This window comes from Scardinius erythrophthalmus (assembly GCF_964197995.2).
Source record: "Scardinius erythrophthalmus genome assembly, chromosome: 6".
NCBI lineage: Eukaryota > Metazoa > Chordata > Actinopteri > Cypriniformes > Leuciscidae > Scardinius > Scardinius erythrophthalmus.
The window spans coordinates 27,088,452-27,104,514 of record NC_138226.1 but is presented as its reverse complement, the minus strand read 5'-3'; the positions used below and the strand labels follow the sequence as shown (position 1 = coordinate 27,104,514).

Here is a 16,063-nt window from a genome sequence, read left to right as displayed (position 1 = left end):
AATTTGATTAGCATTAAAGTCTGCAATTCTGTGTTTATTTCTCCATGGAGACTAATATTTGAAAATGACTTTTTTTATATACAGGTATCTTTCATTGTATCTTATATTGTTTCATCGGCAGGGAAGTTGGAGTGATGTGGTTGGGAGGCGCTATTCACTACTGACATGCCTTTTGCTCAGTGCCTTTGGATATGGCCTGCTGGGTCTGTCCACTAGTATTGCGCTCTTTGTTCTGGCCAGGATACCAGTGGGTGAGTAGTGGAGAACTTTTGTTCATGTAGCAAATTAGGATGTGCATTGTTTCAAGTCACACATTAATGTGATTTCCTTTTCTGTCGATAGGGCTCTTTAAACACTCCCTGTCTATCTGCCGAGCGCTCCTGTCAGATCTTGTGTCGGAGAAAGAACGGCCTCTAGTGATGGGTCACTTTAATGCAGCCTCAAGTGTGGGATTCATCCTGGGACCAGTGGTGGGTGGATATCTCACTGAACATGAGGGGGGGTTTTACTTATCCTCATTCGTGTGTGCAGCCATTTTCTTTCTAAATGCAGGTGAGCAAGACTGACTGTAGTCACATGATTAAAGGAAGTAACTTATTCCTTAAAAGTACAGACAAGTCAATGTTTTATGAGATTGCTGTTGTTTTGTAATACATTAGGGATAGTTCACCCAAGGACATTTGTCATTGTTTACTCACCTCATTCCAAAACAACATGACTTTCTTCCTCTGCACACAAAAGGAAAAATGTTAAAGACTGTTTGCCATTCAATTTCAATGAATGTGGGCTGAAGCTTTCAAACTTCAAATAAGACACAAAAGGACCATGAAGAATTACAAAGGTGCTTCATATGTACAGTATATGAACTATATGCCAAGTTTGAAGCCATATCATGTCCTTATTTTTTACAGTCATTGCATGGAAAAGAGCAGCATTGGCATTCTGCTAAATGTCATATTTTTTGTTCCACTGAAGAAAGAAAGACATGAGTTTGGAATGACATGAGAATGAGTAAATGATTACAGAATTTTTATCTATGGAAATAATATACTTTAAAAAAATCATACTAAAAGGGTTCCCTAGTGAAAAATAATTATGCTCAAATGTATTTGAAATACATTTGTTTTATGCTAAATATGCTACAAATACATGTACATATTTATGTACTTAAATATCCTGCAATTGTACTTTTTACTATTGTAAATTGTACTAAATTGGTATACTTAAAGTCTGCTAAATTGGAACAACTAATTTTGTACTTAATGCACTTTAGTTATCCAGAAATAGTGCTGAGGTCCAACTAAAGATATACTTAAGTATATTTGATTGTGCTGAAGTGAAACTATTGCAACTATACTTAAGGTACACTTTAAATATCTTGCATTTAAAGACTGATATTTTCCAGAGATCATACTATCCTTATAGTGATATTAAAACACATTTTAGGCTTAATATTAAGAAATGTGCATTGTGCAATAAAGAAGTACTCCAAATAAAGTTTAATTAAAATATTTATATCAGTAAGTCTCAAGCGATATGTCAGTAAATATGTTAATGGATTTTTAGTATACTTAGTATGAAATGAATGTATTTTAAATACATTTTGGTATAGGTTTTTTTCACTTGGTTTAGTTTACCCAAAAAATGAAATAATCCCATAATTTACTCATCCACAAGCCATCCTAGGAGTATATGACTTTCTTCTTTCTGCCAAACACATTCGGAGTTATATAAAAAAATATCCTGGCTCTTCCAAGCTTTATAATGGGAGTGAATAGAAACTGAGATTTTGAAGCCCAAAAAAGCATCAATCCATCATAAAAGTAATCCATACTGCTCCAGGGGGTAAATAAAGGCCTTAAGGCGGGAAGTGATGTGTTTTTGTAAAAAAAAAAAAAAAATCCACAACTTTAACTTTATAAACTGTCCGCGCGTTGTCAAGAGAGTTGAGTTCCGACGTATGACGTATGATATAAGAGTAGCTTAAGCTTAGGCGAGAGTAAACGCCTCTCGCGGTTCAAACAAATAGAGCTGGGCAACAAACTCAAGCTCCTCCGACATTTCTCTTTAAAAATTCTCGTTTAAGACTTCAAATTCGTGACCGGTATTTTATTTTGCTCTATCCTCTGTGCTTCCACGTTCATCAATACGTCATGCATGCGTCAGGTCAGAGGTCACCCTTCGTCCGGAACTCGACTCGCGTACGAAAGATTCTAGTTTTTAATATGGATATTCTTCTTACAAAAACGCATCGCTTCATTTCAGAAGGCCTTTAGTTACCCCCTGGAGCCGTATGGATTACTTTTATGATGGATGGATGCACTTTTTTGGGCTTCAAAATCTCAGTTTCTATTCACTCCCATTATAAAGCTTGGAAGAGCCAGGACATTTTTTTTAATACAACTCTAATTGTGTTTGGCTGAAAGAAGAAAGTCATAAACACCTAGGATGGCTTGAGGCTGAGTAAATTATGGGATAATTTTCAGTTTTCGTTGAACTAACCCTTTAAGTGCGAATTGAATGTAATGTTTCCTGACACTTAATTCATGTTAATTGTAATTAAATTCAAATATATTATAGTTTGAATTTAAAACTTTAGAGTGTTTTTTTTGACCCACTTTTAACACATTTAATACAATTTAGTACATTTCTTTTTCACAAGTGATCCTTTCAGATGTCTGCTACAAAGCAACATAAACTACAGTTTACTTATCCAGATATTTTCTTCTCAGGTTTGGTCTGGATGTTACCGTGGAGCGAGACACTAAATCACCGTATAGATGCAAATGCTAATAGTAAAAACAAAACCAGCAAAACCTATGATGGGTTAAAGAACTCAGTCCAGCAGAACTGCTTAGACAAAAACTACATTCGGCATCCTGATGCACCTGCAGTCCATAGTCGAGCAAATGGAGGATGGGGCTGGAGGGACATGTCTATCTTCCAGTCTGCCTGGAGACAGCTGACCTCAGTGTGGATGCGGATCTGCATGGTGGCATCCTCGGATATGTGGGACGTGTTCTTGGTGCGGCTTCTAATGGCTGTATCTATAATGCTGTACTACAGTAACTTCTCCTTAGCCATGGAGGAACGTTTTCAGCTCAAACCAAAGATGACAGGATATTTGATCAGCTACAGCAGTATGTTGGGAGCCCTTGCTGGCTGCTTGGTGGGACCCGTAACACACCTCTATGGCAACAACATGTCTGCTTTATTGTTGCACTCTACAGCGCTCACCTGCACGTTGATCTTCCTGTATGCCACGGCACCCAATGTCTGGCAGGTCCTGCTGACCTCCACGTTCTTTGCAATCTCTACCACTATCGGCCGCACTTGCATCACCGACTTGGAGCTGCAGCGTGGGGGAGCCCAAGCTAGCGGGACGTTAATCGGAGCGGGACAGTCAGTCACAGCTGTGGGACGGGTTTTCGCACCACTGCTGTCTGGTCTGGCTCAAGAATTCAGCCCCTGTGGACCTCCTAGTTTGGGGGTCGTGCTGGGTCTGCTAGCTGTGGGCTTGCTATTCGTGAGGACTCCTAAGTGGGACAGTAAGACAAAGGTTAAAGACAAGAGTCCCAAACAATGAGGTGTAAACCACTTAAAGTGAAGGAAAGATAAAGGACTGTGATGGCAGCTGTCTTTTTTTCCTCTCAGGTAATGTGATTGTGGGAGTTTGGATCTGTATACCAGCTATAGAATGTCAGGACGTCAATGTGAGAGACGGCCGTCAGTAAGGCTGCCTTCTGTGCCGCCATGCTGAAAGAGAGTACCTGCCTGTACAAATGCAGACTGACAGAGTTTGATGCAAAGTCTAATAAGATGAATGTTTATGTCAGAACATTTTGCTGTTAAATGGTCCAACACCAATGGCAAAACTACTTTAAAATATGTCGGTTATGTATGTAACACTGGTTCCCTGAATAGGGAACGAGACGCTGCTATAGCCGTCTCTATGGGAACACATTCGGTGTGACGAATGTCTGAAGCCTTAACACCATCATGCCATTTATTGGCCAGTAGCGCTTAGCACCACCCAAGAAATATGTCACGTATGCTTCATATCAGCATGATATGCTCCATTTCATCAGATTTCTATTACAAAGGAAGCAATTATCGAAAGGTATGGGAAAGGCCAGCATCGCAGCATCTCGTTCCTTATTCAGGGAACCAATGTTACATAAGTAAACGAGACGTTCATAGGTTCACTTCAATCCTGCAATAGCTGTCGCTATGGGAACGATATACCAGAATGCCTTCCCATACCTGAAGATAGCTGGAAGACAGAGAAAAGAGCCCACACAAGCAAATTAAACCTGGGACCAGGATCCATCTTCACATCCAGACCACAGAACTTGATAAAGGTGTTCGGAGAGGATCATCTTGCCGCAACAAAAATATCTTCCAAAGAAGAGCCCTTAAAGAGAGCCTGAGAAGAAGCCATTCCTCTGGTGGAATGAGCACGCACACCTAGAGGCAAAGCTATGCCATGCGCCTCATAGGTCGCAGAGATTACCTCGATCACCCAATGAGACATCCTCTGTTTGGTGACAGCAGCTCCTTTGTTTTTACCGCAAAAACACACAAACAGTTGGTCAGATCTATGCCACTAGACTGTGCGGTTGACATAGATCTTCAACGCCCACACTGGGCAAAGGCCAAGAGGTTGTACATCACTCCCAGTCCCCGAATCAGGAGGGGAAAAAGCCTCCAAGACCACCTGCTTAAGCAAAATACGACACGACCGAAGGAATGTACCTTGGCCTAGGTCGAGGATAGAGCCACCAAAAAGAACCATCTTAAGGGTCAAAAACTTATCTGACATCGACTCCAATGGCTCAAATGGATGGCCTGCTAGACCCTCCAGGATGATAGATACAGTAGATAGATAGATAGATAGATAGATAGATAGATAGATAGATAGATAGATAGATAGATAGATAGATAGATAGATAGATAGATAGATAGATAGATCCCAAGAAGGAATTTGTGCAGGGCGGAAAGGCCTAAGCCGTCTCGACCCTTGCAGAAAACGGGAAACCAGGGAGTGACGTCCAACAGAAACACCTCCCATGGGCACATGCTCAGCAGATATAGCTGCTACATAAAGTGGAAGGGGCTGCCCCCGCCAAAAAAAACAACTCTGCAGGAAATGCAGTATTGAACCTACAGGGCAATGAACTAGGTCCAGGTCACACTGCCTGCACCAAGAGGCAAAAAGCTTCCACTTAAAAGCATTCAGGCGCCTCATAGAGGGGGCCTTAGAGTCATAAATAGCGTCTGAAATCTCAGCCGAGAGACCAGAACACATTAACGTGCTCTGCTCAGGGGCCACACCCATAGTTTCACCCATCATTCCCTGGGCCTGAGTCAGCAGGTTGGGCCTGAGGGGAACCTCCCAAAGAGGGCCAACTAGCAGACTGACCAGATCTGAGAACCATATCTGAGCGGGCCAGAACGGGGCCACCATCAACAGATGTCTCACTTCGTCTGACCGTACTCTGAGCAGAACCGCTGAGAGCAGTCGGATCTGCGGGAAGGCATAAAGTCTGGTCCTGGGCCACTCCTGAGCCAGAGCATCCACTCCCAGTGGCGACAGAGGAGACAGGGAGACCCAAAGCGGGCAATGCGTAGTCATGCGCGAAACAAACAAATCCACTTCCGCTCAGCCGAACTTCTGTCATATGAGGCTCACCGCTTGAGGGTGTAGCCTTTTGGCCTGCGCCCAATGGAGGACACGCCTCACCAGCCTGCACAGGGGACGAGAACATAGTCCTCCTAGGCTATTCAGGTACAAGACCACAGTCATGTTGACAGTCCTGACCAATATGTGACAACCCCTCAAATGGGTTAAGAACCGTTTGAGTGCCAGAAACACAGCCAGCATCTCCAAACAATTTATGTGTCACAATGCGCCTCTTTCCAAACTCCAAAAGTCAGGCAGCCCTGATGATAGCCTGCCTCCAAGTCAGTGAGAGATGTGTCTGTCGTGATAGTTTTGCGACGAAAAAACGCCCCTAGTTGGACTTATCTGAGCCTCTGAGCTTAATCACGACTCAGCATAGAGGCTGGCAGTGAGGCTAGATCTCTTGGATCTGTTAACCAACAGATTCATAAAGCGCTCCTCTGTTGAAAAGTATGTGATCTAGAGAGAGAGAGAGAGAAATGAAAGTGAAATTCTGTTCACTCACTCTCCATGCGCTCGGGCTTATCGCCGTCACCGCAAGCATCCAGCTCGTGCAGCGCCTCGGCAACCGCAGAGCTGGAACAGCGGGGGTTGAACGAACATCTTTCTTTCCTCAGAAAGAGAGCGAGCCTAGAGCGCAACACTTACAAACACAGGTAATCACAGAGACAACAATGAGATAGGCCTCTATAAGCACCACTCACCTGTAATCAATAGCCTGTGATGTCCGCCTGAGAGGAGTAATATACTGCTCTAAAATAGGCTTAGAACACGAGAATTTCTTTCCGACGGGCAACAGAAAATTCTCTTCCTGAAGGAAATGAAAGCTGATGAAATGGCACGAAGCATATTGATATGAAGCATTCGTGACGGATTTTTCCGGGCAGTGCTTAGCGCTAATGGCCAATTAATGGCGTGATGGTATAAGGGCTTCAGACATTTGTCACACCGAAGGTGTTCCCATAGCGACGGCTATCGCAGCATTGAAGTGAACCTATATGGGGAACCAAGGATATTCTATTTCAAAACACCAGAAGTGGGACATTCATCGTTGAAAAACTTTTATCCGGGTTCCCTGGCCAAATTTCACACTAAAAGTCAGATAAACATGAAAGGTAAGGCTTATATGCTTCCAAGAAATCAATTTAGCATTTTAGGAGGGATAAACTTTACTACATGATTGAGTTTTACCTCACTGTGGCATTGATACTCGTTTAACCACTATTTATCATTGGTGTACTTCAGAATACGCACTTCCTTCTGTAGTTCTCCAAAGGCTAGCAATAATGTTTTCCATAAAACTATACCAAAATACTAAACAATAGATCACTACTGTTCAAGTCTGGGGTCAATAAGATGTTTTTGTTTGTTTGTTTGCTGTTTAATAATATTGTTCAGCAAGGATGCATTATATTGATCAAAAGTGACAGTGAAGATATTTAAAAAAAAATTCATAAATGCAATATTAAAAATAGAAAAGTTATTTTAAATATCTTGTAATGATATTTCACACTGTTTTTACTACACGTTTGGTCAAATAAATGCAGCCATGGTGAGCATAAGAAACTTCTTTCAAAAATATTCAAAAATTGTGTGGGAAATGTTTTTGTTTTTGTTTAGATTTTTATCATCATCTGAATTTATGTTTTACAATTATTACTTTAAATTTAATGTCAGGAATTGTGTTCACACCTGAGCATAATAGCACTTTTTTTTTGGTCTAAGAACATAATGTTTTATTTTCCAACAAATGAAAATAAAAGTAGCTTGTGCCTACACAGAATTCCACTTTCATGGATCAATAAATTGTTTCATTTCACATATTTATATTTATTTGTGCCTAAATAATGTAATTAACTTAAATCCAGTTAAATCTCATGAATAGCAATATTTTAGTTTGCAAAAACTAACATTCAATTCAGTGAATTAAAAAATAATAAAAAAAAACTTGTACATGAAAATGACAATGCATTCAATTTAAATGCACATGAAGCATACAGAATGTGGTTGTAAGACCTATATTTCACAATTTCTGATGGCTTTAGTGTCGTAGAAAGCTTTTATGTAAATTATCACATAGGAATATTTTATGATTGTGTTTAACATGGAGTAAATTCTTCCCTTTCTCTCTAGTGTAAGTGTTTTAGTTTGCTTCAAAGTTGTGTGATCTCATCCACAGATAATAGCAGTCCATCTGCATTGACAGATCAGTATGGCCACCTCATCAAAGGCTGTTGTACATCATTATGTGGTTCCTGTACCCATGTGTGGGGAGACGGCCATGATTGCTGCTCTCCACCCTCACAGTCTTTCTCACTATAGTTTCTAGATGAGCCATAAGGCAGATTTGAGGTCTGATGCCCTGAATGGCTGATGTTTGACCTCAGATGTGACGTCCTGTAGTCCCTCTGCTCCTCATTTTGTTCATCCAAAATGTTCACAGAGGAAGCTAGAGGCATCACTGCTTTAGATGACAATCTCTGTGGATGCTTGAACATAGGCCTGGTTGACGGATAGTCAATCTCGGTTTCTCTATCACCATCTCCTAAGATAAAACATACTGTACATTACTATCTATATTACTGTCAATATATAAATGCTTAAAATCAATATAGTTATGAAAATCCCTTGACCTAAATCGTTGTAATATTTACAACTCTGCACTAGATGTTCATTAGAAAAGCATGACAAATTATACATGACAAAAAGCACAAAAACAAATTCTAATAAATACTGTTCTTTTGAATTGTCTATTGATCCAAGAACCCTGAAAAATGTATCACAGTTTCCACAAAAAATAGTAAGCAGCACAACTGTTTTCAACATTACTATTAATAATAAATGTTTCTTGACCAGCATGTGACAGTGAAGACTGGAGTAATGATGCTTAAAAATGATAGCTTTGCCATCACAGGAAAAAATTACAGTTTAAAATATATTAAAATAGAAAACCGTTATTTGAAATAGTTTTTACTATAGTTTTGATCAAATAAATGCAGGCTGAACAGTTTTACAGTGTGAAGAGACAGAATTGAGGTCTTGTACATAATCTCTGAGATCATCTAAGTCAGTTGCTGTCTATATGCAAAACATGTTGAATCTGTTTTGCTACAAGGACCAGACTGTGAACTAGAGATGGTTTAATTACTGCTATACTGTATATTCTCTCACCGGTGTGACCGAATCTCCGTGGAGGAAATCCAGAGTTCAGACTCTGACCCATCGGCAGAGACAAAAACTTCTGGGACATTTTTGCAGCATTCTGGTGTGGCAGAGAAGAGCAAGGAAAGGGTACATGACAGAAAATAAGACTATTAAGAAGTATATACAATAAAAAGTAAAACTTTGGAACGGGATTAAGATGTCAACATTTTTCTTATTTTGTTTAAATATCAATTAATTTGTATTTAGTACTGCCCTTCGAAAAAGCAGCAGAAGAGATTTACATGTTTCCCGGAAGACTTTTAGTACAATTTACGCTGATCTTCAAATTCAAAAAGTGCCCTTTAAATGGCATTTAAATGGCAAAAGCCAAAAGTTTTTTCTTATATCTCATCATTCTTTTACCCTGTATAAATAAGTGCTCTGTATAAATTTATGTAGTGTTACATACAGTGCCATGGAAGCTTCCAGCTCTGAGGCTGCGACGTAAACTTGTGTGCCGTCTCATCAGGATCTCTCTGGCTGTGATATCATTGGGTAATGAATGCTTATTGGTATAAGACACTGTCTGTTAAGCATAATGGATAAAAAAATATATAGATCACAATTTGTGAAATATTGCAAGGCACAATAAAGTAGTAGGGACATTATTAACAATGTTATGTCCCACTACTTATTCCACTAAATACTACAAAACTGAATCATTCAAGAAAACATTAAACTTTTCTATAAACATGGTAGTTTTTGTTCAGTGTAACATTGGCTACTTGTTTCCGGACCCAATAATGTTTGGGACCTATTGGAGGCGGCCTGAGGGAGGCGTGGCAGATAAATCTGACAACTCTTCGAATTGCGCTCCCTGATGGGGGCAGCACAGGCGAGTCTTCATCCCCGGAGGACTCATACTCGCTCTCCGATGCAGCTATCGACATCCAGGAGAAGGACATCACCCCATGAGAAAGACCAGCAGCCTCACCCGGAAACTCCACAGCCTTCGATGATCACCCTGAATATTACCTGAAGTGGTCCTCTGCAGTACAGAGAAACCAGAACGGGGAATAACAGAGGGGACTCCCACATGATTCATCAACGAATGCTGCCTCAGCGTGCTTATGGCCCAAACACGAGGTAGTGATCGTGGCTGTCAGACGGGGCCAGGAAACGACCGCATCCAGAAACACACAGGTAGAATGCCATCTTGAAAAAGACAAAACGTCACCCATGCTTGCTCTTTTAGGGAAAACTGCTCTTTTAATAGTTGAAGCGTCCAGTGATGAAATCGCTGCACTTACCTGTGCAAGTTTGCTCTTTAAAGGAGAACTCCGGTCAATTTTAACATTGAGCTAATTTTTTTGTACATTTGGAGTGCTGTCAATACAGAGAACAACGACAAAAATCGGTGTTCCCTACACCGTAATGACACATCAAGGATGTTAAGAGGCTAAAAGCAGGTTTAAAACTTGCCCCATTGAAGTCAACACTGGGTGCAAATTTTAAAAAGAGGATAACATGGTGTAGGCCAGGGGTTCCCAAACTTTTCCATGCCAAGGCCCCCCAAATACCACTAGGTTCTGGCCAAGGCCCCCCTTTTGCAGGATGTGTTATTGAACCCATCGACAATACTACGGCACGTGTAGAAATAAATAAATAAAACATCTAGGTGAACATCAGATATATATATATATATATTAGGGCTGGGAATCGATTAGAAAAAATTAACTAATTACTTGCACAATTTGCTGTAATTAATTGCAATTAATTGCATTTCCTCCAAGCTTGTAATCATCAATAATTAAAACTTAGAATCACCAGAAAAAAGGAACAGAAAATAGCCCTATATTAAAATAATATTAAACATCAATATATCAATGTATTATTCTTTTTCAATAATCAATCAACATAATCAATTTAAGATTTTTTTTTTCAATTTTTTTTTTTTTTTACTAATTATAAAAATAAACTATAGTCCTAAAAAAGCTATTATTACACATAGCATGTGATCAGAGCAGGTCATTTTAAAGGAATAGTTCACCCAAAAATTAAAAATTCTGTCCTCATTTACTCTTCCTCAAGTTGTTCCAAACCTTTATGACTTTCTTTCTTCTGCTGAACACAAAAGAAGATATTTTGAAGAAAGTCGGTAACCAAACGACTGATGGACCCCATTGACTTCCATATAGGAAAAAAAAATACTATGGTCAATGGGGACCAGCAACTGTTTAGTTACAAACCTTCTTTAAAATATCTTCTTTTGTGTTTAGCAGAAGAAAGGAAATCATACAGGTTTGGAACAACTTGAGGGAGAGTAAATTACAGAATTTTCATTTTTGGGTGAGCTATCCCTTTAACATTGTTGCCCAGCATGAATAACAGCGCAGCAAACAGAAGTCTAGAGAGAAATTTCACCTTATTTGAGCGGACTTGCTTTTCCAGTGCGTGATCGGTACATGATTGGAGCGTTTGGGCCGTGAACGACAGAGCAGAACGCGCAGCGCGCCGACACCTATGGCCGACACACACACACACACACACGGAACGGAGAGTGCGGCGGCGCACACGGAGCGGAAAAGACCCGCTCATTAAAGCTGCTCGAGAATGAAACCCGATCCACATATTTTCGGCTTTTTAATAGCAGCCGCAACAGGAAATCATTAAAACGAGGCAAAAAAAAAGTGCTGCGTTAAATGCGTTATTTTTTTAACGCGTTAAACATTTCAAATTAATCGCAAAGATTAACGCGTTAATTCCTCCAGCCCCAATATAGCCTATATATAATAAAACACCACTTTTACCCAAACTGATTAATAAAAACAAGTTTAAATTAATACATTTTCTATAAATATTTTTGTCTTCATTTTCTTTAGTAGGCTATGTCAGAAAAGAAAATGAAGGCAAAAATCCTACTCCAGTTCTTGTTCAAACACACTAACTAAACATGCAATATGTGCATTTTAGGTACTTTTTGTGTGAAATCATATTTATTTTGTCCATCAAAAGTGTGCCTTCACTTTAATTGAGCGTGAGCAGCGCAGCAAAAATAGACTCGGCGCCGAAACCCTCCGCTTCACTGCTGCTCACGCGACGCTCCTGCTTGACGCTCACGCGCTGCTCCTGCTCGCGGTGTGAATGCACTCACTGAACATGCACGCCGGAAAAAAAATCGCGCTGCTCGCGGTCTGAAACGACCGTAACCCCTCATTTACACTGCAAACGCCTGTGGTGCATTACGGCTGCGACAAGGTTTTATTCCATCCTCCACGCGGTGCCAACTCACACCGGGAGCATTTCAGAAGCGGAGCGAGTGGATGCGCGAGACCACGTGATTTGCCTGTCCGACGTGTTTTTTCTTGATTTTTGGATTTCTACCATACAGTCTATGGTTTCTACCAAGGATATTGGTGTGTAATACGTTTGGGAGTTTGCACAGAGTGTTTATTTAGAATTTGACAATGTTTTCTTTTACTTTTATTTTGTATTTCCGGTGCGACTTGGACGCGCGTCCGTCAAAAATAGACTAGGCGCCTATATTTAGCGAAGCGGCGCAGAGAGACGCTTCTGGGAAGCTTCTGAAACGCGCCGCGTCTCGGCCGGTGTAAACACCAGCATTGACTAGAATGGGCGCGATCAGCTCCGGTAGCCGTGTCGCAGCCGTAATGCGCCGCAGACGTGTGCGGTGTAAATGAGGGGTTATTCACAAGGTTTCCTACATGTGCGTTCTGTGTGCATGTGTGATGCTGATGTTGCGCGATCATGTTATTCATGCGGCGCCCGAGTGCATTTGAATCGGCATATGTCAGACTGAAAATCACGTGAAAATCGGCCAATTCTTGTCACTAGCCGATCAATCAGTTCATCTCTAAAATATTAACATTAAAAGTATAATGTTAAGATAGGCTATGCAACAAATTATTATAATGTTATTTCATAACAATACTCATATTAGCAAATATTTAATATTTTTTATAAATATATATTTTTTTACTTTTTTCCGCTTTTTTCCCCAACTTGCTGCGGCCCCCCTGGCGCCCCCTGGCGGCCCCCACTTTGAAAACCCCTGTAGGCAACATCGATTTTTGTCGTTGTTCTCTGTATTGACAGCACTCCAAATGTACAAAAAAATTAGCTCAATGTTAAAATTTACCGGAGTTCTCCTTTAACTGCAAGCATCGCTGAATGCGCCATCTCTCCAACTCAAAACTGCTTCCTGCTCTTGTCAGCTCACACAATAGATGATTTACATAAGTGTCTGGCTCCGCTCGGCTTCAAAGCGAAAGCTTGAATGAGTGAGTTGCACGCTGCCTTATATACAGGTATGTACAGGGAGTGGCTTGCCATGCAAATCTCACTCGCCAATTTATTAACACTCGAAGGTGATTGGTCTCTCAGGAGAGATCCCAATGCGAAACCTGACTGACTGATAGGGAACTACTGACACGTACATAATACACAATTGATGCACAAATACAACACTTTCAGAAGGATTTTTTTTTCCAACTGATGAATGATAAAAACATTTAAAGCCGAATCAGAATCCAGTTTTGAAACTACAGCAAAAGCTTATAATAAACATAACAATATTGTGTGTTGGCATGGATGCTAAATAATTATTGTTAAGTTGTCTTTATAGTTATTGTTCTTGGTGTGAACAGGCTTTAAGCATACAGTTTCAAAACATACTTGATAAGTACAAATTCCTTAAAATAATAAATATTTACAGTACTAAAGTGTGTTGAGTTTTGGACTTCAGATTATCTGTTACTAAGGAAAGATTTGAAAGGAGACCAGCATATTTCTTTTGAAACAAACTGTGATACTTTTTGATGAATGACGTAACTCTGGATCTCTGCCCGCTTTTACTCAGGCACAACATCTTAAAAACAGCTCTTGATTAGAGAATATTTATGACTGATGTGCCAAATAAAAGCATGTTTAAAGCACATTTCCCATTGAGAGTATGGCAGTGTATTGCTCAGAAGTGTTTTATTCTTAGTCCCAAATCCCTTTCCCTGACTCACACTTCATTTGGTTATGTATGTCAAGATTACACACATCACTTACCACAGTGACAGCATCATTGAACAGGCACTCTCCAAATACAACAATATAAAGCTGCTCGTGGATACTGATGTCCTCAAACACAGTGAGCACAGCAACCGGTTCCACTGTCGAGATGATCCAGGCGAAGAGGAGGTTCTCCTGCAGGTTAATGTACACCAAAAGCCTCGATCTGGCAGATGGCAAACAGGGAGATGCCAATGCCAATGGAATTCCACAAGGTGCCAACAACAGCAAACCACAGCACCGTGCCAAAATTCTCAAAGAAAGGCCGAGTGGGCATGAAGTAGCTTGAGTCTAGAACAATGGGTGGCAACATGTAAAGGAAAAAGGCACTGGAGGTAAGCACTGCCGGTGGCTTCTCATTCACCGCGTGCATGATTCCCCCCACTATGAGACCAATGGAGATCAGCAAACAGGATTCTGGCACCCAGACCGTGATCTTATGGTAGACATGGAATCCTATTTAGAAAAAAAGCAATACATATACATAATACATAACAGTTAGTTCTGGTCCTCAAATCTGATTGGCTGAGAGGCCTTCCAGGAGGGCTGATATTTCAACAGAATCACTGGGAATGTTTATCGTTTCACTCATCTTGTCTGAATCCATTGATGAAGAAAGTAGTTCACAATAGAGATTTTTTTAAGACACTCTGTGGTTGTTTCTTTTATATTTACATACCGCCAATCTATTGTTTCCCTTACTAAAAATAAGTATACATCAAGTTCATTTTATTACTTATACTTAAGTAAAGTTCAAGTATATTTTAAGTATATTTTATGTTGTAAGTATCCAATGTTCTAGCGGTGTACTTGTAAGTGTACTATTTCAATACTGCTTGCGACTAAATGCCCTCCTGTTTAGTGTATGAAAGTAAACATTTAAGTAAATTTAACAGTAGTAAACTTTGAGTACACAACTAGTTTACAATATGTTTTGTTGTTTGTACTGCAACTGTACAACAAGCTTATATGCATTGCATACTGATATAGTCAAATATTTTTAGCACATTTTTTAGTTCATGAAAGTACACTATGAAGTATACTCTCAGTAAATTACTAGTTTAGTTATACTTGTAAGTTTTCATTAAATGAACATTAGTATTTATATATTATTTCAGCACTTTTAGTGTTTTCACAGCCTTATAAAGTGTTATTTAGTTTTTTTAGTTTTTTTTTTCTTGAAAAACCTTTAACTGTATTAAATAGATTTGAAGTAAATCCCACACTGCCAGTGGACTACACAAAAATTCAGATGCTCAGTATAGGAACATATCTATTTTCTTTATAAATCAATATTTTCAAACAATGTAAGTTTATAAGACAGTAGGCCTATGTAAAACTTAAGTAGCCTAAGTAGAATACTTAATTATACTTTCAAGTATATCTCGATCAAAAGATTAAAGTGTAGTGCACATACTTAAACTTTTCTGTTTCTTTTCTGTAAATTTAAGTGTATTTCTGAGAAGTACACAAAAAGTAGACAAAGTACTTTCTTATTTTTAGATTAAAAGAAGTAACACTTGAATACACCTATTTTTTGTAAGGGATATAAGAGATATCACACTCGCAGTTGTGCGATAATGGCTATATCAGCACGGCTGTGATTATATAGCCTACCCAAACATGTCAAAGTGAGTCAGAGAAATTCATTCATGCATTAACTGTGGAAAATTAAAATAGTTATAATGGAAAATTATTTAATCAGAGGGGACCATGGTAATTGATCTGTCTTATAAATATAGACCTATATAAGTACATTTTTAATATTATTATCTTACATTTTAATTTAACTACAAAATAAAGTTACCACTCTGACTAACCATATGACTAAACAATTTCAAAATAAATAAAAACTATTGTAGTGAGAAATGTTGCTAGTAACAACAGAGATAGGCTACTATTGTTTAACAAATGCTATAGGCTACTGGTAAAACTGGAAGAGTTGGTAGCCTACTTAACAGTCATTTAAAATTAAATAAATAAAACCAAGCTACTAACATCAAAAATACACTAGTTAGTTTAAAAGAATATATTAAAACAGCTTTCCATAGAATATGTGATTGCTCACCTATTTTGGCAAAGGAAGCAAGCAGCAGCCATAAAGTAATCTCAAACGGGATCCGGGATCTGGATACGGGGGTAATTCAGTGTCAGCAT

At 39.4% G+C, this 16,063-nt stretch overlaps 2 protein-coding genes across 7 annotated transcripts in view; one reads left to right on the top strand and one right to left on the bottom strand.

The window, feature by feature from the left end:
- mfsd9 (major facilitator superfamily domain containing 9) overlaps positions 1 to 7,464 on the top strand; it is a 25,228-nt gene extending 17,764 nt beyond the window's left edge. For 5 of the 6 annotated variants that reach the window (XM_081368974.1, XM_081368971.1, XM_081368970.1 and 2 more), the window contains 3 exons: positions 122 to 251; positions 343 to 552; positions 2,733 to 3,722. In XM_081368974.1, the coding sequence (XP_081225100.1) occupies positions 122 to 251; positions 343 to 552; positions 2,733 to 3,586 (1,194 nt within the window). In that variant the 3' untranslated portion in view covers positions 3,587 to 3,722. Of the gene's footprint in view, positions 1 to 121; positions 252 to 342; positions 553 to 2,732 lie in introns of all 6 variants that reach the window. The other variant, XM_081368969.1, reaches the window with a different exon arrangement.
- Positions 6,181 to 16,063, bottom strand: slc9a2 (solute carrier family 9 member 2; the record flags this gene model as incomplete). The annotated part of the gene is given in 9 exon segments (XM_081367393.1): positions 6,181 to 6,313; positions 6,388 to 6,494; positions 7,945 to 8,228; positions 8,855 to 8,945; positions 9,297 to 9,413; positions 13,904 to 14,054; positions 14,056 to 14,362; positions 15,975 to 16,032; positions 16,034 to 16,063. Coding segments are annotated over 9 exon segments (1,278 nt in total).